Source organism: Mobula birostris, chromosome 15 (genome assembly GCF_030028105.1).
Source record: "Mobula birostris isolate sMobBir1 chromosome 15, sMobBir1.hap1, whole genome shotgun sequence".
NCBI classification, from domain to species: Eukaryota; Metazoa; Chordata; class Chondrichthyes; order Myliobatiformes; family Myliobatidae; genus Mobula; species Mobula birostris.
This window is the reverse complement of record NC_092384.1, coordinates 37,317,784-37,339,706: the sequence shown is the minus strand read 5'-3', so window position 1 is coordinate 37,339,706 and position 21,923 is coordinate 37,317,784. Positions and strand designations below refer to the sequence as shown.

The 21,923-nt window shown below is 40.0% G+C and overlaps 1 protein-coding gene across 1 annotated transcript in view; it reads right to left on the bottom strand.

The window, feature by feature from the left end:
* The window catches only part of brd7 (bromodomain containing 7), a 40,482-nt gene extending 20,190 nt beyond the window's left edge, over positions 1–20,292 (bottom strand). Inside the window, 8 exon segments of the mRNA XM_072279591.1 lie at positions 2,148–2,258; positions 4,106–4,250; positions 4,842–4,896; positions 7,448–7,577; positions 8,443–8,645; positions 19,917–20,077; positions 20,079–20,242; positions 20,245–20,292. Coding sequence (XP_072135692.1) covers positions 2,148–2,258; positions 4,106–4,250; positions 4,842–4,896; positions 7,448–7,577; positions 8,443–8,645; positions 19,917–20,077; positions 20,079–20,242; positions 20,245–20,292 — 1,017 coding nt within the window.
* Positions 20,293–21,923: the final 1,631 nt, after the last annotated feature.

Sequence of the window (21,923 nt, the reverse complement as noted above, 5' to 3'; positions counted from 1 at the left end):
GTCACTAATCAGCTCCTTGACCTTGCTAATATTGAGGGAGCAGTGGGTGTTGTGGCACTACTCAGCCAGATTTTCAATTTCCCTCCTTTATCCTGATCTGTCACCATCTTTGATTTGGCCAACAGCAGTGGTGTCATCAGCAAACTTAAATATGTCTTTGGAGTTGTGCTTAGCTTCACAGTCATACCTTTAAGCATAAAGCGAGTAGAGCAAGGGACTAAGCACACAACCTTGTGGTGCACCTATACTGATGGTGATTATGGAGGAGATGTTATTGCCAATCCGAACTGACTGGGTATCTGAAAGTAAGGACATCAAGCATCCAGTTGAACAAGGAGGTATTGAGGTCTAGGTCTTGGAGCTTGTTGAATAGTTCAGACGGGTTGAGAGTATTGAAAGCCAAGCTATAGTCAATGAAGAGCATCCTGATGTTCCTGGGTTGAATGAAGAGCCAATGAAATGGCATCTGCTGTTGACCTGTTGTGATAGTAGGAAAATTGGAGCAGATCCAAGTCACTCCTCAGGCAGGAGTTGACACATCCATCACTAACCTCTCAAAGCACTTCATCACATTGGATGCAAGTGCTACTGGATGATAGTCAGTGAGGCAGACTGCCACATTCTTCTTAGGCACTGGTATAATTGAAGCCTGCTTGAAACAGGCGGATACCTCAGACTGCCGAAGCAAGAGGTGTTCAACTCAACTTTCACCTCATTTTAGGAACAATTAGAAGTTAACAATACATGCCGGGGTGGCAATGGTCCACATAAGAATGATTAAGATATCCTGCAGATGGAAATTTTGCCGTTTTTCCATGCTTAAATAGAGAAAATATGACTAATCTGCTCTTCAGTTTTCTACTGACTCCTACTCAAAGCTTTAACACTGAGATTTCCCCACATTCTTATGACAATGGATGAACCGGCTGTTGAGCAGAACCCACTTTTCATTGAAAACTTATCTTGGGCTTCACGGGATGCCATGGGTTAGTACTATAACAGTTTTCAATATATGCACTATGGGCTAACAACCACTGACAACACAAAAGATGAGGCCAAAATTCCTTTCGACCAGGAAATGAACTCAGTTCTTGATCCACCCAGGCAAGAGAAAATCTACAGATGCTGGAAATCTGAGCAATACAGACAAAATGTCGACTGTACTCTTTTCCTAGATGCTGTCTGGCCTGCTGAGTTCCTCCAGCATTTTGAGTGTGTTGCTCGAGTACATTGCCCCCCTTCATTTTGATCCCAAACTGTAGGCAAGAACTCTTTGTATTAATAAAGTAGATGATCTGCTCTGAAAACACATGGATCTCCCGCTGCGTGCATGCTACCACAGCCCATCTTGTACTTCCTAACCCACTTGGACTTGTGCCATGAAAGTTTTAGTTCTTCAGGCCTCTCCTGTACTTCTGCAATGCACCAAAAAAGTTGGTACATCCATGTCCTGCATATTAACTGCAGAGCTTATCCATGAACTTCCTGCCATTTGCTACTGCATACCATCAATAGGTCTACCAGGTAAAACTAAAACACTATTCAGTTATCTATCAGATTAGACAATGCCAGTCTGTACATTCTGTTTGTTGAATACGTAACAATGTAACAAGGTCTGGAATAAGGAATGGAACTTGTTGCACTGAGCCCATTCTTTCCAATACTAAACAAAAAGCTTGACTATTAAATGCCCATTCAAACTGGTATCATGGTTATATTTCCAAAACGATAGAAGTCAGCTTTTTTTTCCTATTTATTTCCCCCCCCCTTCATATAGACAGCCAAATTCATTTTTGCCCATTGTAACTTGCATTAGTCTAACCAACTTATTGCAGTGCCCAGATGCAAGTTCGGCAGCTTTAGTTAACTTGCTTTCTCAGGACAGGCTGATCCTTCTGATATTGGCTTAATAACTTGTCCTCCAGCTCTATGCTTCATAATTTTTATGTTCTCTTGTCTGTGTTCTCACTCTCTAATCACGTTCACGAACTTCTATGTGCTTTGTTTCAGCGGGTAGTTTGGAGGCAATGATATTGGTGTGTGTCTGGAGTCACATGCTATCCACCACAAAGATAGTAGTGTTTTCCCTTGGGCACTAGTAAAATGATAGTACTAGTTTGTTTTGACATATATTTCAATGTTTTTACCTGGCTGAGAATTTTCATTCCAGAGTGCAATAGCTTCCTTGCAGCTTTGTAGTAAATGGTATCCGGCCTGTTATAGGTCATTGCATTTTCACACATCATTTTAAAATCTCCCTGTAAAATAAAGGATTATTACAGATTCTTGAATCTAATACTATTATAATAATGACTACTTTATTTTAATACCAGTACTGATCCAAAATATACTTCATACATTCTATGACATTACACAAAGCACTGTAGAAGAAAATACCATTTCATGAGGACACAACACAATCACAAACAGCTTACATGATCATATGATGCAGACTGCTTTTCAAAATTTAATAATTATCAAGTAAATGCCCACTCCACCAAATGGAGATTTGCAGTATTTGTACCAATTACAGTAACGTGCAAAAGCCTTTGAGATATATATAGAGCTAGGGTGCCCAGTACTGTATTTGTTAATGTGAAGCGGAGAGCGAATTTGTAAATCTGGCGGGAGCAAAGCATATGAGGAATGGTGAGGGTGGAGTGCCACGGGAGTGGTGTGAGACACGTGGCAGAGGAGTGCCAGGAGCAGGAAGTGGTGTGGATGCAGACACACCCAGTCCTGAGACACTAGGAAAGGTCACTTGATTCCAAACAATCAATTTACTGATCATTACAGAACGTCTCTCTGGTGCTCCCACCCCTTTACCCAACCACGATTTCCCTCTCCCTGGTGGTGGTGGTGGCATCCGTTAGTCTCGCGAGACCATGGATTTGCGCCTCTCTCCCTGCCCCCTTCCAATTATCAGTGCACTATAGGAACCCATATCAGAATCAGCTTTATTGTCACTCATATATGTCATGAAATTTGTTTTTTTTTTGTGGCAGCAGTACAGTGCAATACATAAAATTAATAGAGTACTGTGCAAAAGTATTAGGCACTCTAGCTATATACATGTGCCTAAGACTTTTATACAGTACTGCATATTATACACATTTGTAATGAAGAGGGTTTGACCATCATCAATAGAAGTAGCAAATAAATTTTCAATTCCTGCCATCCATTGACATAACTTCAGAACCAGCAGCCATATGAATGAATAACTCTGAAGTAAAGCTTGCATTTAAGGTGACCAGATTATGTCAATTTTTAAATAATTACCAAGGACATTTAAAAATAATTATTAAAATTATTCAACACCAACTACACCATCCCATTTCTAATCCACATAAAAAATACTTAAAAATAATTATAATGGATTATAATGGATCAGAAATATGACATATGACTCAAATTTTGTGTCAGTGATGAAATAACAATTCCTGTCTCCGACCTCTAAGAGAATTGCCTACACAGATCTAGCCTTGTTGTGGTATATAACTGGTCTTTCCTAATACTGACTGCTGTCATCTGCAGGCTACAGTGTGCCTATTAAGTCAGGTTAACAAAACAATTAAATTAAGAATCCTGAGAAAATTAGAAATAACTACACATTTTGATTATATTTTGAATATGCCACACAAAATAAAAAATGGAACAACATTAACATTATTGAAACAACATTTTAAATCTTTTATATCTTAGTTATAGAATCATACAGCATGGAAACAGCTTTTTAGGAGCGATAAAATCATGCTGATCTTTTTGCCCACATACACTAATTTGTCTGCATAACAACCATATCCTTCTGTCTTGCCTATTCAAACGCTGTCTAAATGCCTCTTAAATGAAGTTATTGTATCTGATTCCACTCTACTACGTCACCTGACAGTGCATATCAATTACGCTCAATGAAAAAAATTACTCTCAAACCACCTTTGAAATTTGTTCCTCTCATCGATGCTCTTTTGATGGCTCAAATGGTTAGATATAGGATGACGTATTTGATGCTGAATGAAATTATGTATCTTGATGTTCTAAAATCATGAGATTTTTTTTCTCAATATTTAATGTTAATCATATTGAACCAATAGTTTGATGAGTATACCTTTAATTCCTCAAGGTTCTGATACTCATTTTTCTTCACCTTCTCCTTCATCGAACTGAAGTCCATTGGTTGCTTAATGATCAGAGAATATCCAGGAGCGATAAAATCAGTAACTGGGAATGAAAAAAATGCATTGGGGTCTTTCCTGTAAGAATGCAAAATAAAAATCTAAGAAGATCTTTTACGAAGAAAATACCACTGGCCCATGTACATGAACTTTACAAAGATCTCAAAACTTAATTTTATCTTGGCAATTTATTTTCATTTCTTGGAGATCCCAAACTGGGATCTCAGTCTAATAAAATGTGATGACAAAATGAAGTTAGTTATTTCCAAGTTCTCAAATTGTTTTGAAAAACAGCATGTTCAAAATTAATATACTTATTGCAAAACACCAAGAAAATGGTTTGCATGTTAAGACCGGTTTTCATCATTTGAAACTATTATGAAAAAATAACTGGCCAAATTAGGACACAGAATCGATAAATCAATATCTAAATTTAACCTCAAGCCCCGCACTAACTGAAGTGCCTTCTGAAAACATGCTCTCAAATTTCCAGATATCTGTTATACTATCCAAAAACATTTGTGATAACTTTACAATTGTTTTTTAAAAATGAAGAGAGTTTCTGCTTCTCGAAGTCTCCAACTAGACTCGTAAATGACCTCTAAGTTATTTTCCCCCTAAGTTATCCTCCCCTTAGCCAAACAATATTTTTAAGTAGTTACTACTTGCCTCTGAAGTTGTCTTAAAAGCTGATAGAGCAACTCTTGGAAAGGTGTTTGATGTTCTTTAATAAAAACAAAGGAAAACATGTTAGCTAGAAATGTATATGGTTAAAAGGCAATGCAAAAACTTGCAAACTTCTGATCATAAAGCATGTTCCTTCTAGCCTTGATTTATGAAATCTTGGATTTACAGTCACTGCCAAATTAAGAGAAAAGTTTGGGGAGATACATTTTTATTTGAAAAGACAGTGAAAGCCAACTTCATAACTAAGTGTAAAGAGAGTTGGAGAGATATTCAAAATGATACACAATGATATGAACACTGTTCCCTTTAAGCTGTGCAGTAACTGAAATGCTCCCATACACATAGCTTTTGTTGCCACGCAGCTGGAATTGGATGCAATTCGAAAAAGTTTACGAAATGTGAAATATTTTCTTTGTTGTACTGTATTATATTATACTCTTCAATTAATAAATAAACTCAGAATTACGTGATTTTTCAACTTTCATTCCAAATATTCACAGTGTGCATACTATATAAAAAAAATTTAAAGTGCCATGTGGTTTTCAGGCCGTATAAAAAATTCCTCCTCAGAGCAATGATTTTGGTCCTTGCAACTGTAAAAAATAATTACAGGGAACATTCCTATGGAACGAAGTTAAATGACTTTCCTAATAAACAGAACATGTAACATTAGCTGAATATCCCTCATCCACGATGAAGTTTCAATGACCGATAAATGAACAGGATTAAGTGCATGGGGAATAATAAGAAATGGTTTAATGGAGACAATGTCCCTCTCATCTTAAATACATGCCCTCAAGTATTAAACATTTAACCAGGGAAAAAAGATACCAGCTTTTTATTCTATTGATGCCTCTCATAATCTGATAAACCTTTATCAGATCTCTGCTCAGCTTCCGCCACTCCACAGAAAGCAACCCAACACTCTCCAACCTCTCCTTATAGGACATGCCCTCCAATCCAGGCAGCATCCTGGCAATATAACTTCTGACTCTTGAACTTGATTCCTTGGCAAATAAAATGCAAGAATGGCCAAATGTCTTCTTTATAACCTTATCAATCTGTGTAGCCACTCTCACGGAGTGGCCACATTCTGGTAAACTTCTTCTGCACCTCTCTAAAACCTCGACATCCTTCTTACAACTGCATGTCAAGAACTGAATGCAATGTTCTAGATGTGGCATAACTAGACTTATGAAGCTGCAATACAACTCCTAACTCTTGAACTTGATTCATTGACAAATAAAATACAAGCATGGCCATATGCCTTCTTTACAACCATATCAATCTGTGTAGCTGGTCTCGGTATAGATCTCTGTGGATCACCACTTGTCACAGACCTCCAGCCAGAGTAGGTCCCATCAAGCACTATTTCTGCTTTCTATGGGTAAGTAAACTCTGAATCCAAAACACATCCTAACCTTCTGGATGAGCCTTCCATGAGGTACCTTATCAAATGCCTTCCTAAAATCCATGTAGATGTCATCCACAGCTCTACCTTCATCAATCACCTTTGTCACCTCCTTAAAAACCTAATCAAGTTAGTAAGACATAACTTGCCCTGCAGAAAGCCAAGCTGATTCTCCCTAATTAGGTCATAGTTTTTTAATCCCTGAGAATCCTCTCCAGTAATTTCTCTACTAGTGAGGTGAGACTCATTGGCCTATAGTTTCCGGGATTATCCCTTCCTGAGTAATGGAACTGCTTTAGCTACTCAACAGTCCTCTGGGACCTTGTGTATGGTCAGAGAGGGCAGGAAGATATTCACAAAGGCCCAGCAATCTCATCTCTTGCCTCATTCAGTAACTTGATGTATATCCCATCAGGCCCTGGGGCCTCATCCATCTGAATGTTTTTTTTTTGAGACACAACAGTATCTCCCTCTTTATTTCAAAGTGTCCTAGCAAACTAGCCTGCATCACAATAATTTCCCCATTCTCCATGTCCTCCTTTGTAAATACTGATAGAAAGTTGAAGGGAATGCGTGAACCGGGGACCAAGTAAGCTGAAAGGGAGTGCAGGAAGAGGCTTCCTGGTGTCTTAAGGAGTGTTAAGAGAGCACAGGAACCAAGACCAGGGTGAATGGAAAGGAAGCCTGAGTAAATCCTGGAGAGTGCAGGAAACCTAGCCCCATTACTTTAAGATTGGCACAGAAAAATCAGCTCCAGTGAATGAAAAGATCAGCACTGGAAGAGCCTTCGTAGTGTATTAAAAAGTGAATAACAGAGGACCTGAATGAAGGGATGGGAACGTGAGAATGGTAACTGGGATGCTGCTGAATGGAAAGGGACTGTAAGAACTACGTCTCGGGTTAGTGGAAAGGGAGCTTGACAAACATTACTCAGTAAGCCAGATGCTAAACCACTGGAATTTCCAAATAGTAAGATATTAGATATCAGAATTTAACTATACTGACATCCTCCATCAATATCATCAACAAATATATGAAATTATGTGGACAACTGATCAAAATTAACCATGCATTTTCTTAAAATATCTTACATTTATGGATACAATATATACTATTGAAAAAATATCAGTACAGAAATTAGAATTATTAAGGAGGCTGTTAGACATCAAAAACTCACCTTCCACTTTTATTAAAGGAGAAGCCATGTGTCTTTCTGGTGGCATTTCAAATCTTGCAGGAGATCGACTTCTTTCTTCCTCTTCCCGTTCACTTGCAGAAGGCTCTTTCTCCCGCCTTTTCTTTTCATCCTCGCAGGGGGGAAGAAAATTGGATAACATACCAAGTTATTTTATCTTCATCCCTATTTGCCAAAAGTAAGTTATAATCTATCAAATGTAAAAAAGACAATGTTCCTTTTGCAGTAGGAAAACTATGAGAGGTGATTAATAATGGGCAAATCTGGAGACCAATTTCACAAACATTCTCGGACAAGCTTTCAATGAAATATCAGGCTGCCTGAAATGTCTTGATTCTCTAAAGACTTGACTGTAAGGTACTTGGCGTTCCTATCTATGATGTGTGTGATGATACAATCCCCACTAAATATGAAGGAAAACGAAGTCTTATCCAATTGTGTGCAAGACAACTTTTCATTGTATTTTATTTAACTATTCTCAAATCTTCTTGCTGGCACAGAAATTTTACTTTTAAAAGCATGGAGTATTATTTCTTGAGAATTAATTATTACTGAAGATTAAAAAAAATATATATTTCATTTTTTCCATGAGCCTTGTTTTCTTGTCTTAGATTTTGCTTCTTGCATGTAACTTGACATTAGATACTCCAACGGAAAATTTGAATTTTAATTTCATGGCTGATATCCTTTGTATCTCAGTAATGAATTTTCATTCTGATTGGTTAAAGAGCTACATAGTTTATCCTGTTTATATGTTCTCAGAATCCCCTAGTGTCTGAGCTACAATGCTAGTATTTGTGCCATTTATAAAATCTAAGCCAAACCACACTTCTTTTCGATGCACTAACTCTTCAGAATTTGACTGCTTAGCCGGTCACAATGATGGGACATTTTAAGATGTGAAACACATATTCACCTTGTAATTATGCTTATATAAATAGAGCTCTGTATCTGAAAATATCTTTGTATATCCATACCTTTCTCCTTTTTCGTTCATCTGGAGTTACTCGTTTCTCCTTTTCAGTTTTCTTTTTCTTTTTTTTCTTTTTCTCTTTGTGTTTATCATGATCAGATTTGTCTTCATTTATACTAGATTCATGAGTTAAACTTGCTGTTGACAATTCTGTTATTTCACTTCCACCCACTTTAAGTACCAGCTTTAATGGCTTATCTGTATATTCTGAAAAACAGAAGAACAGGGTTTTGGATTTTGATAACAAGTTTGACTGTTTTAAATTCAAAGCATAGGGGAAACTTAAAGCAATCCAGTTTAGTAAGGCTAGGAACAATGGGTCTGTTTAACAAACTTTAAACAAGAGACAAGTTTTGCACCTTGACAGCATAAGATAAAAAAGCTTTGCAACACTACAATTCAACTAAAATTGATGCCATTTTGTTAATCTGTTGAGCTTCAAGGAAAAGGGGATGGAAGGGTTTAGAAAGGAAGTGGCAGAACATGGGCCAAGCTGGTTAAAGAAATGGACGCTGATGATAGGACATAAGGGAACAAATGCAAAAGAGGCTAGAAGAGGCAAAAGGGGAAGAAAGAGATGAAAGACATACTCATTTAGGTTGTGAACTGGTCAGGATTACAAAACAGTAAAAGCCAGAATTAGCATTTTGAAATTTAGAACTGAATGATGAAAAATAAAAGTAGTAGAATTTTGAGTTGACTTTGAGAAGAATGGAAGTTGAAGTCTAGACAGAAGAGAGTTGAAATATCTAAAAATAACATGTGTAGTATCTATAGGAAGTGTTACCTCAAGAAAGCAACATCTATCATCAAAGATCTCCACCATCGGGCCATGCCATCTTTTTGCAGCTACCATTAGGTAGGATGTACCAAAACCTCAAGTACTCCACCAACAGAACAGCTACTCTCCTTCAACCATTTAGCTCTTGAACCAATCAGCAAAACCTTAATCACTACAATTTAGCAACACTATGACACATTTGATTACTTTGCCGTAAAATGGATTTTTGTTTTGTTCAGTGTGCTTTGTTGTAAAAATTGGGTCCAATGTATGTTCAATTTACATTTTTCTTATGAATGCTGCTTATCATGAATGGCACTATGTACCTGTGATGCTGCTGCAAATAAGTTGATCATTATACCTGTGCATATATGCACTTGTGCATATGACAATAAACTCAACTTCAATAATGAAGAAGCTCTGTTTTGGGTAAACTACTAAACCACCATGGCAAACCGTTTGGATTAATAACGGATAATATTTTGTAAAGAGATGGGGTGCACAATGAAGTTATTGAGCTTGAGATAGGGATTCACAGGATGACTTTAATATTTCCATTTTCATTTCAAATGTTTTTATTGTGGAGCAACATCAGCTTAACCACAACCGACAATGTCCTAAAGTACAATGCTTCTTTTTTCTTATAACAACATAATGACAATCAAATGAATGTATGTAAACAAGCAAAAAGCAAAGGAAACCCTACCACCCCATCTCCTTTCCCCTTCCCAGCTTTACCCTCCCTCACCCCTCCCATATGTGCTGTTTAGGTCCTACCGCCCCCCACACTTAATTCAGCTGTTGGTCTCTTCTAAATACAACAGTAATGGTTGCCAGATTTTTTACTTTAATATTTCCATTTTCAAAGAAAGGACATTTCAACTGAACCAAAAGTTAGAGAAACATTCTAGCAACAAAGAGGATGTACAGATTGAAATAAGTAGACAATTTGGTGTTATTAACTAAACCTTGGTAAATTTGACCCTATGCCTGTGGTTAAAAGGTTGGCAAGTAGGACAAGCTTGCAAGGAAACTGACAACAGGAAAACTTGTCTTGGAGGACAGCTATAAGTTTCACATAGTGCAGATGCTTTGCATGAATTGTGTTAGTTTGAATTGGTGGTCCGCAACAATGTGTATTTTCTGTGTGAAGACTGAAAACAAAAGCATCTATAATACTGCTGTTCAATTGGGAAGACCAACTGGAAATTAAACAGCACAGAAGTAGCCATTAATTTAAAAGGACTGCTGGAGAAATTGAATTGAATCTCAACAGTACATATTTGGAATTTGATTCTATGCCTATAATTATGCATTGATAAGAAAGATTAATGATATTCAGGAATTCTAGATGTAATGATGGCAGGATTTAAAGCAGCTGCTGCTGGAACTGCACTGACTGCATCCGGCGAGATTAATAGGACAACATGGGCTCACCCATTGTGATTGTGGCCATAAAGTTATTTTGGTGCCAAAGACAGGGCAAAAACAAGACTATTTTAGATAAGGATAACTAAGGAGAATAGGTCCACTCAAGGATAAAGGAGGGAATTTTGAACTTGGAGTCCGAGCAAGTGACCGAAGTACTAAATGAGTGTCTTTGCATTTACTGAGAAGAAAGATTTGGAGGATAGTGAAAGCAGAGTGGGGCATGCTAGTGTGCAGGGGCAGGGCATTCAGTTTGAGGAGGAGGTAGTGCTGGGTCTTCTGAAAGTCATTACGGTGGGTAAGTCCACAGGGCCTGATGGTATATGTCCCAGAATATTAAAAGAAGTGAGGAGATTGCTGGGGCTTTGATAAAGTTTAAGTTTATTGTCATCTGACTGTATAGTTGCAAGAAAAAATTTGTGAACCCTTTGCAATTACTGGGTTTTCTGCTTTAATTACGCATATAATGTGGTCTGATCTTCATTTAATTCACAATAATAGACAAACACAATCTGCCTCAACTAATAACACAAACATTTGTACTTTTCATGTCTTTATTGAATGTATTGTTTAATCATTCATAGTCCAGCCTGGAAAAAGTATGTGAACCCTTGTACTTAATAACTGGTAGAACTTCCTTTAGCAGCAATAACCTCCACCAAATATTTCCTGTAGCTGCTGATCAGACTTGCACAATGGCGACGAGGAACTTTAGACCATTACTCCAATCAAAACTGTTTCAGTTCACCAATATTTCTGGGATACCTTGCATGAACAGCCCTCTTCAGGTCATGAGACAGCATCTCAATTGGGTTAAGATCTGGACTCTGACTTGGTCATTCCAAAAAAATGGATTTTCTTCTTTTTAAACCATTCTATTGTTGATTTACTCTTGTCTTGCAAATCATTGTCTTGTTGCATCATTGAACTTTTATTAAGCTTCAGGTGATGGGCCACTACCCTGACATTCTCCTGTAAAATACCTTGATACAATTCTGAATTCATTGCTCCTTCGAGAATTACAAGCTGTCCAGACCCTAAGGCCACAAAGCAGCCCCAAATCTTGATGCTTCTTCCACTTTGCTTCACAGTTGGGATGAGGTTTTGGTGTTGGTGTACAGTGCCCTTATTCCTCCAAATATAGTAATGTGCACTTCTGTTGAAAAGTTCAACGTTTGTCTCATTTGTCCACAGAACATTGTCTCAAAAGTGTTGCGAAACATCCGAGTAGTCTTTTGCAAACTTGAGATGTGCAGCAATGTTTTATTTGGAGAGCAGTGGTTTCCTCTGTGGTATCCATCTGTGAACATCATTCTTATTCCATGTTTTTTTTATATAGTGGACACGTGAATGGGACTTTAGCAAGTTCTAAAGATTTCTGCAGGTCTTTTCCTGTTTGCCTGTTGTGCTCTTGGTGTGATCTTTCCAGGACATCCACTCGTAGGGAGGGTAGCAACAGTACTGAATTTCCTCCATTTGTAGACAATTTTTCTTATTGTGGACTGATGAACACTCAGGTCTTTAGAAATGGTCTTCCAGCTTTATGCATCTCTACAATTCTTCTTCCAAGGCCCTCAGAAAGTTGTTTTGATTAATGCTGCACATAAACAGATCTTTCTTCAGAGTAACAGACTCTGTCAGTAACCTGACTTTGTGTGTCTTTTTTATTGGGCAGTGTACCCCTACAATGCTGGCTGGTGGTGTAGTGGCATCAGCGCTGGACTTCGGGGTGAGAGGTCCTGAGTTCGAATCCAGCCGGCTCCCTTGCACGCGCTCCATCTGTGCTGGGTTAAGAGCTGGTGATCTCTTAAAAAAAAACTCACTCCGCAGAAGGCAATGCTGTAACTTGCCATGCACACGATTTCCCAATACGTCAGAGCGGCGTGGAAGGAAACGACGACGTACCTCTACAACCCAATCTCATCTCATTAATTGGGATGCCTGATTCCAAATAGCTTACACAGAGATTCACATACTTTTGAACCTAGACTGTGATTGTTCAAATGGCGTACTCAGTACTGATCAGAAGTACAATTGTTTGTGTGCTACTCGCTCAGGCAGATTGTGTTTGTCTATTATTGTGACTTAGGTGAGTAATTAATGTAGAAAGCTGGGTAATTGCAAAGGGTTCACGAACTATTTCTCGTAATAGTACATATATAATAAACCAAACACAGACCATGGTGCACCCACACAACATACAACACACATAAACCAAAATATTATATTAGAGGTAAAAAAAAAAAAAATTCAACATGCATATAGTAAAGCACAGCACAGGGAATGAGTAAACGACTCACTGTCCTATGACAAGACTTCGGTGGTGGCAGGGTATTCATTTGTCTCACAGCCTAAGAGAAGCCCCTGTAAGCCAGTATGGCTGTCCTAGACTTGAGCTTTTGTACCTCTCCTTCCTGATGTTAGTGGCTCAAAGGGATTGTGGGATGGATGGTAGGGATCCTCAACAAATCATTGGGCCCTCCATCTGCAATGCTCCTGGTAAATGTCACAAATGGCGGGGGAGGAGATCCCAATGATCCTCAGTGGTTTTTACTGTCCTCCATAGGGTCTAGCAGTCCAATACCTTGCAGCTTGCATACCACACATTGATGCAGCCAGACAGGCCACTCTCGATGGTGCTCCTGTAGACAGTTGTTAGAATGGGGCATGGAGCCTTACATGCCTCAATCCCTTCACGCTGCTGTGCTATCTTGACTAGTGAGGTGTTGTGGGTCCAAGTTAGATCACCGTTATGTGCACACCAAGGAATTCTGTGCTCTTCACTCTCTCTATGATGTCGCCATTGATATGCAATGGAGAGTGGCTGACCTGCACTTTCCTGAAGTCCATAATCATCTCCTATGTCTTGTCCATGTTGAGACTCAAGTTGTTCTCGCACCACTTTTCAAGTCTATCTCCTCTCTGTATGCCAACTCATCATTGTTGCCGATGAGGTCAACCACTGTAATATCATCAGCGAACTTGATAATGTTGTTTGAGCTGAATCTGGCAGTGCAGTTGTGAGTCAGCAGTGTGAACAGCAGCAGAATGAGCACTGTTGAGTCCCAACGAGGATAGTTTACCCATCAGTCTTTTGCTGTCCATAGGTGAGGTCCCAGAGGATTGAAGGGTAGCATTCTTCTGCGATCTAGCCTTTGTTCAAGAAGGGAAATGGGGATATTCCAGGTAACTATAAGCCAGTGAGCCTCATGCCAGTGGTAGGAAAGCTGTTGGAGAGTATACTGATGGACAAGTTTTATGCACATTTGGAAAGGCATAGCTTGCTTAGGGACAGTCAGTATGACTTTGTGCAGCATAGATTATGCCTTACAAAACTGACTGAATTTTTGATAAGGTGATAAAAGAGTTTGATGACAGTAAAGCAGTGAAAATTATCCATAAAGACTTCAGTAGGGCATTAGATAAGGTCCCTAATAGTTGGTTGATTGAGAAGGTAAAGGTGCGTGGGATCCAGGATGAATTATTAAGTTTGAATTCAGACACAGAATGCAGACAGAAGGCCTGGACTAGTAATGTCCCACAAGGATCAGTGCTGGGATCTCTGATGTTCTTGATATATATATATATATATAAATAAAATATTTGGACAGAAAGATTGGTAGGTGGAGTAGCAAGTTTGTGGATGAATCCAAGAATGGACATTGTAAAGGAATAATAAAGAATATGGGGGAGGGGGCGAATATAGATCAGTTACAGATACGTAAAGAGAAGAGGCAGATGGAGTTTAATCTGCCCAAGTGTGAAGCATTACCCTTTTGGGAAATCAAATGAAAAGAGAAAGTATACCATTAATGGTAGATTCCTTTAATAGAAAAGTTCACTGAAGTAGTTACACAAGTGGATAAGGTGGATAAGGTGGTAAAGAAGGTGTATGGCATGGTTCCTTCATTGGTAGGGGTATTGAGCACAACAGTAAGGAAGTTGTGCTGTAGCTATATAAAACTGCTGTCAGACTACATTTGAGAGTATTGCATGCAGTTTTGATCACCCCATTACATAACGGATGTGGTGAACTATGGAGAGAGGGCAGAAGAGGCTTACCAAGATGCTTGCTGCTTGGATTAGAGATAATGAGCTACAATGAAAGATTGGACAAATTGGGTTGTTCTCCCTAGAGTGTCGGAAGCTAAGCAATGAGGTTTTTATGAGATGCATGGTTATAGGGTAGGTTCAGAATCTTTTCGCCAAGGTAGAAATGGCAAACACCACATAATTTTAAGGTTGGATGGCAGAATGTTAAGACTGATGTGATTTGTTTTTCAAGCAGAGGTTATGTAGGTGCCTGAAAGAGGGTATCAGGGTTAATCGTGGAAGCAGGAGGTTTGGTTGAGTTTAAGAGGCTGACAGACAGAGGAATATGAAGGGAATGGAGGGATATGGTTGATAAATAGGAGGACATTTAGTATTAGTTGGCATCATCCTGGGCTGAATGGCTTGTCCAGTCCAGTATTGTGTTCTAACGTTAACTCACAGCTGGCAATGTTAAAACAATGAGTTAAGTGAGGAAAGATAGAGTTGGGGTATTATAGAGTAGTTACTTAGGGATCCAAAAAAAAAAAATGAAACTGCAGTAAATTTTACGCTCAATAAAAGCAATTAACCTCTACAAAGGATGATCGATAAAATGTGCCAGATGATGAAATATGGAGACTTGACAGATGAGCAAGAAACAGAATTAAGAGAAATGGAAATTGTTGGAGGTAACAGAAAAGATAAATAGAACATTGTGTTGAGATTCTTAAAAATACTGTCAGACTCAGGCTCCCTGTCAACAACAGGGGGACGAAAAGGACTTGACACAAGTTAATATATAACAAAAAATTAAGTTTTCTTTAATCATGAGGTGTCTTAGCTTTGAAGTCACTGAACTTGCTATTTAAGAGATGTGAGCAGTTTGGTGTATCTGTCAACTCATTTTTTTCATTGAGACTATGTTTCTGTTGCAATGTAAAAATAATGAGGTAATACACATTTCTGGCCAGTCATTTAAACTACTGATGCAACAAGTATAACAGTGCTTTCAACACCTCTTACAAAGTTCAGTATGGAATGGCTTAAAGTATTAATTAAATTTACAAATAAATAACCATGTTCTTTTATTGGTGGCAGGAGAGAGATTTCACAAGGCTTTGGAAACAATATCCTTTTTCATAAATCACAATTCTGGTCTGCAAGCAATCCTTATTACTAGACAGCTGTCTAACCATCATCTACACACAAATAAATGACTTTGAAATTCATGTATGATTTAAGATAATACTTGTGTTTATATTAACAGTTACTGTAAAAAACATACCAAACCACTTCAGAAGTAATGATGGCCAGTGAGCTATAATAAATTTGGGGTAGGTATGAAGTATTCATAGAGAAATACCACAAAGAAACAGGTCCTTTGGCTCAACTAGTCCATGTCAACAAAGATGCTCATGCAAGTTAGTTTTGTGTGTTTGCATTTGGCCTGCCTCCACTTTCCCAGTCCATAGACCTGTCCAACTTTAAATATATTTATTTTTATTTAGAGACACAGCACAATAACCAGCTCTTCCAGCCCCATGTGCCCACGTCATCCAATTACACCCATGTGACCATTTAATCTACTAAACCATACGTCCTTGAAATGTGTGAGGAAACTGGAGCACCTGGTAGAACTCCCGACAGACAGAATTGAACACCAGTGCTGAAACAGCATTATGTTAACCACTACTTAAAGCATACCTTCATTGTTACTGGGTCAAAATCATGGAATTCCCTCCCTAACAGCACTGTGGATGTACCTACACCTCAGGGACTGCAGCAGGTCAAGAAGGCAGCTCATCACCACCCTCTCAAAGACAACTAGGGATGGGAAATAAATGCTGGCTTAGCTGGCAATGCCCACATCCTGTAAATGAATGAATTCAAAAAAACTACGCTATCATGCTACCCAAATATTATACATGCTTCAATCACTTTTTCTGACAGCTCGTTCCATATATGCACCGTCCTCTGCGTGAAGTTGCCCTCAGCTTTATTTAAAATCTCTCCCCTCTCACCTATGCCCTTTTGATCCCATTTTCATGGGAATAAGGCTGCATGCACTCGTCCTATCTATCTATGCCTCTTGTGATTTTATACACCTCTACAAGGTTCACCCCTCAGTCTCCAATGCTATAAGGAAAGAAGTCTGAACCTGCCCAACCCCTCAAGTCCCGGCAACATTTTTGAAAATATTCTTTGCACTCTTTTAAGACTATAAGACATAGGAGCAGAATTAGGCCACTCAACCCTTTAATTCTACTCTGTCATTCGATCATGATCGATCATTCCCTCGCAACTGCATTCTCCTGTCTTCTCCTCATAACCCCTGACATCCTTACTAACCAAGAACTTGTCAACCTCTGCTTTAAGTATATCCAACGTCTTGACGTTCATAGCCATATGTGGCAATGAATTCCACAGTTTTGCCACTTTCTGGTTAAAAAAAATTCTCATCTCTCTTCTAAATGGACATCTTTATTCTGAGGCTGTGCCCTCTGGTCCTAGACTCTTCCGCTACTGGAATATATTTGTCCACTCTACCAGTAACATCTTCCCTGTAACGAAAGAAACAAAATATTCACAATACACCAACACCTTGTATAACTGCAATATAACTTCCTGACTATTAAGCTAAGTGCCCTTACTGATGAAGCCAGCATGCCAAATACTTTCTTCACCGTGCTGACCACATGTGAAGCCAGTTTCAGGCAACTATGTACTTGTACTCCAAGATCCTTCTGTTCTACAACATTTCCTAAGGTTATACCATTCACTGTGAAAGTCCTACCCAGATTTGACTTTCAAAATACGCCTTTCTCTTATATAGATTAAATTCCATTTACCACTCCTCAGCCCACTTACCTAGCTGATCAAGATCCTCCTGTAATTTTTGATACCATCTTCACTGCCTTCAATACCACCCACTTCAGTGTCGTCTACAAACTCATGAACCATACTTGTACAGAACATTTATATAAATGACAAACACAAAACATCCTACACTGACGCGTGGCACACCATCAGTAACTGGCTTCTAATCCAAAAAATTACCTTCTACCACCACTCTCTGTTTCCTACCATCAAGCTAATTTGATCCATTTGTAGCTAGCTCCCGCTGGATCCCATGCAATCTAACCTTCCAGATTAAATTTCCATGTCGTACCTTGCCAAAACCTTGCTGTAGATAACATCCACTGCCATGCACTCAGCAATATTCTTGGTTGCCCCTTCAAAAAATTCTAATAGACTTGTGATACATGACTTCCCAATGATTATGGGTCATCGTGCTGACTGGTATATTGGAACTTTTTGGAGATCAGAGAAAGCCATGCAAATGGATTTGGGCATTATGTTTAATGCTGTTGAGCCAAAGAAATTAAATGCTTTAATACTGAAGAAACAAAGAGGAATGCAGATGTAGAGCATGAAATTCTGTACAGTTACAAAAGCAAATTGCCTCTTAAGAGGTTAAAACGTTGGGGTGAGGCCAAGGATTTTAAAAGCACAGGGGAGCAGAGAGATTTTCAACGATTGCAAAGTTTTTACATAGGGCAAGCTTGCGAGAAACAAAATTATTAAATCCTGAACCCCAAAAGACATAAGATTGATCATCTAACAAGCCTACTGGCGTGCCGTGAAAACCTGTCACTGGGGCATAGGATTTTTCACAAATGGGTCCAGATAAATTGACATTCTAATGACTAGTGTAGACCATCATCTAAACGATTTCCCCTTCCTCATGTTGATATGTGGCACAGCCAGCCATTAACTGCTAAATTCATTCTTTTCTAAATTTAGTATGCTCCTATGAAATAGGTGTTCTGCAGTTCAAATTACTGTAAATTACCAATACTATTACTACTACTATGTTGACTTAGGCCTAGGGGCCGGCGTCGGGCACGATGACGGACTCTCCACTTCTCCCTCTCCCTCATCAGTGTGTTCAGTTCATCTATATTAGCTGCGCCGCTGTCTTCTAGGAGTGTGTTGACCATAGTCTTGGGAGGGTGCCCAGGGTTCATCCTCCCATGCTTGGGCTCCCATACGATGACTAGGCTAGCAGGTAGCTCAGGGTGGCGTAGACAGTGCCCCGCGTTGCAGTCTTCTCGCCTCGATTTTTGGGGTGAGCATTGGTAGGTCGTTATAGAGCTCGACGTTCGTCATATGCTGTTGCCAACTCACGTCAAGAGCCATCTGGAGCATACCTGTATAGCAAACATTTAGAGACTTTCATAGTCTTTGTGAGTGTCCACGTCTCGCATCTGTATGGGAGAATGGACTCTATGACTGCTATGAAAATCCTCTTTTTAAGCCCCCTGGTCAGGTTCGACTTCCAGATTTCCTTCATGTCATTCATAGCCCTCCACACCAGTGCTTTCCGTATCTTTATGTCCTCCTCCGAACTCATCATTCTTGACCCGAGGTACCGAAGTCAAAGACTTTCTTAATGATATCAAATTACCAACGAGAATGTCATAAATATTTGCCATCGATCAAACTCTTCAGCAGGTGCTTAAAAGCTCCCAAAATGCTTCAGAGAGGTTCATTTCGTGTTTTTATAGTTTAAAACAAAGCAAATGGTTAAGCTGTACAGCTGACTTTCTTCCAGTATCTCTCTGGCTCTGCAACGTCACAGTACATAAGTAAACGCTGAAAACTATGGAAGCTTCAGGCGTAGAGAACGCTGCGTGTTCTTTCACAATGTCGTAAAATTCGGCACCAAAATATTCAAATTTCCCGCTACGCGAGTTTACAACCGGGGCAAAAAGATTGGGGTGGGGAAAGAAAGAAGCCGATTAATGGCGCCTTTGACGTCAAAAAGTCACTGTACATGTTGTGAAATCAGAATTAAATCAGATTCTCTCTGCTACCCTCCCCAGCTGCTACACTTGGGAGTTGGGAAGGGTCCCCTCAATTAATATGAATGGGGCTGTTACCCACCAGCTTCCCCTTTCCCCCTCCCGAGTTCCGCAGGACAAATGCGACGGGGAGAGTCAATGAAAGCAGGCCAGACCGCAGCCAACCTTCTCCGTTAAGAGACAATGGGGTGAGGAGGGTGGTCAGACAAGGGTAGAAGTACCAGGCCTGCACCCACCCGAGGGGAGGCAGAGTAGCTGCAGTCCGGCGGTGCTGCGCTAGGGAAATGGCAGCGTTCAACCCGCTGGCAGGCCGGGTGCCCGTGGGGCAGCTCCTGGGGAGGGTGGCCGCGGCCCCTTCCCTCGCCCCCTTACCTTCGGCGGCGTGCTTCTCCGACTTGTGCTTCTTGTGCTTTCTGCCCATCGTGAGCGCGGTGGACCGGGACAATAGAGGCGATGCGCGGCCCAGCCACAGCCGCCAGGGCGAGCAGAGGAGCGCAGACACCTCGATCGATCGAGCGGGCGGGCGCAGTCGGCGATAGACAGCAGCGCCCACACACGTTCGACAGGAGAGGACAGGACCGGACCAGACTATCGCCAGGCGACCGGGCGACCGGCGCAAGGAGAGGCCAATGGCAGCGGATAGCTTTCTCCCCACTTTCCCCTTTATTTTTGGATTTCTCTTTCCCCTCATAGCTCAACAAGGTTTGTTTGTCGACTTTGTCAATATTGTCAATGTTTTGGGTTTCATTGATGCCGCTGGTACTCAGAATAGAAACGAGTTAACAGCGGAACATCATTTATTTTGAAGGCAGATCGATCAGGGCCGTCGGGTTAAAAGAAACGCTTAAGATATTCCTCATAATTCGTACGAGAATGAGGCGTGGACTTCCTGCAAATAATACGAAGAACCGTGGTTATCACCGAGGCTGCTGGATTCGATCACTTCTATGTAGAAAATTTTAGTTTGAGAAAACAACCTGAAACATAAGCATCCTGGATCCCGATCCCAGCCCACGCCCACATTGAACCTGGGGCCTGACCCATACTTCAGACCGATTCCACGAGTGTAATTGTAGCTTCCTACATTTTCCACGAAAACAACTAAGTGACTCCTGGCTTCGATTTACCGAGTAGTCACCGGATAACGAGGGCATAGACATATCAAATAATACTGAAGAGAAACGCGCTCTTCGCCCCTGTGTATCCGTAAAGACCATCAGTACTTATCTATACGGATGTCATTTTTCCGGTGCATGGCCTTCTATGCCTTGTCATTTAAAGCTCTCATCTAAGTACTTAAATGCTGTGAAAGTACTGCCTCCGTCACCCTGTTAGGATGCCTTAAGGCAAAAACATTCCGTGAGCTTGTACAATGATAGACTGGAAGTTCTTGCCGTTCCTAACTACTACTGAGATCCGTATTTCAATCTTCCTGGTGGTGAAAATTCTTTCTCAATTTCTCTCTAAATTTCCTACCCCTTACAAGAGTCTATGCCCTCTTGTTATACATACCTTTGCAAAGGAGAGAAAAGGTATCACACTCTCTACTAGCCTGTAGCGTTTTGTAACTTATGAACTAGTTGAAAGAAAAACACAGGAGCCTGGGATACTTGTTTACTTAGTTTGTTTTCTTTAGTGTGGTGGTCGCATATGTGGCATGATGATGCAAGGCATTCACATACTTCTTGCATGTAACTCAAAATGAATTATGTAAGCAAATAATGCTTAAACAATATATTTACAATACTACTCAAATATTACTGAAATATTGAGAACGCTACACTCCTCCCTGCTTAGCCAAAAACTTCAACTCAATATAGAATGCATCTCAACTCAGATATGTAATGTATTACATTACATATAATACTTTGGGCAGACCTATCCACCAAGCTATTTGTAGCTGAATGGTATGGTCTAAATGTCATACATGTTATTCCATTCATTTTCAGGAATTACTGAAATTGTTCCTCAACAAACTGTGGTCCGGTGTATCTGATTAAGTGTTCTGGAACACCAGTCCTTGAGGTGAGGCTTCTCAACACACCAACAGTGTGTAAGGTTGTAGTGGAGGCTATTGGGAACACTTCTGGCCACTTTGTAGCTGCATCCACCACTACCAAGAAATTTGTGCCCATGAATGGTCTGGCAAAATCCACATGAATCCTCTGCCAGGGCAATGCAGGCCATTCCCAGGGATGGAGAGGCACTGCTCTTGGCATCTTCTGGATGTGATGGCATCCTGAACAGTGCACGTCCAAGCTGCTCAATCTTCTGATCTATCCCAGGCCATCAGACAATGCTTTGAGCGAACACTTTGATTTTGACAATGCCTAGATGACTGACATGTAAGGGAATGTGATTTAAAGGCTATGAGGCATT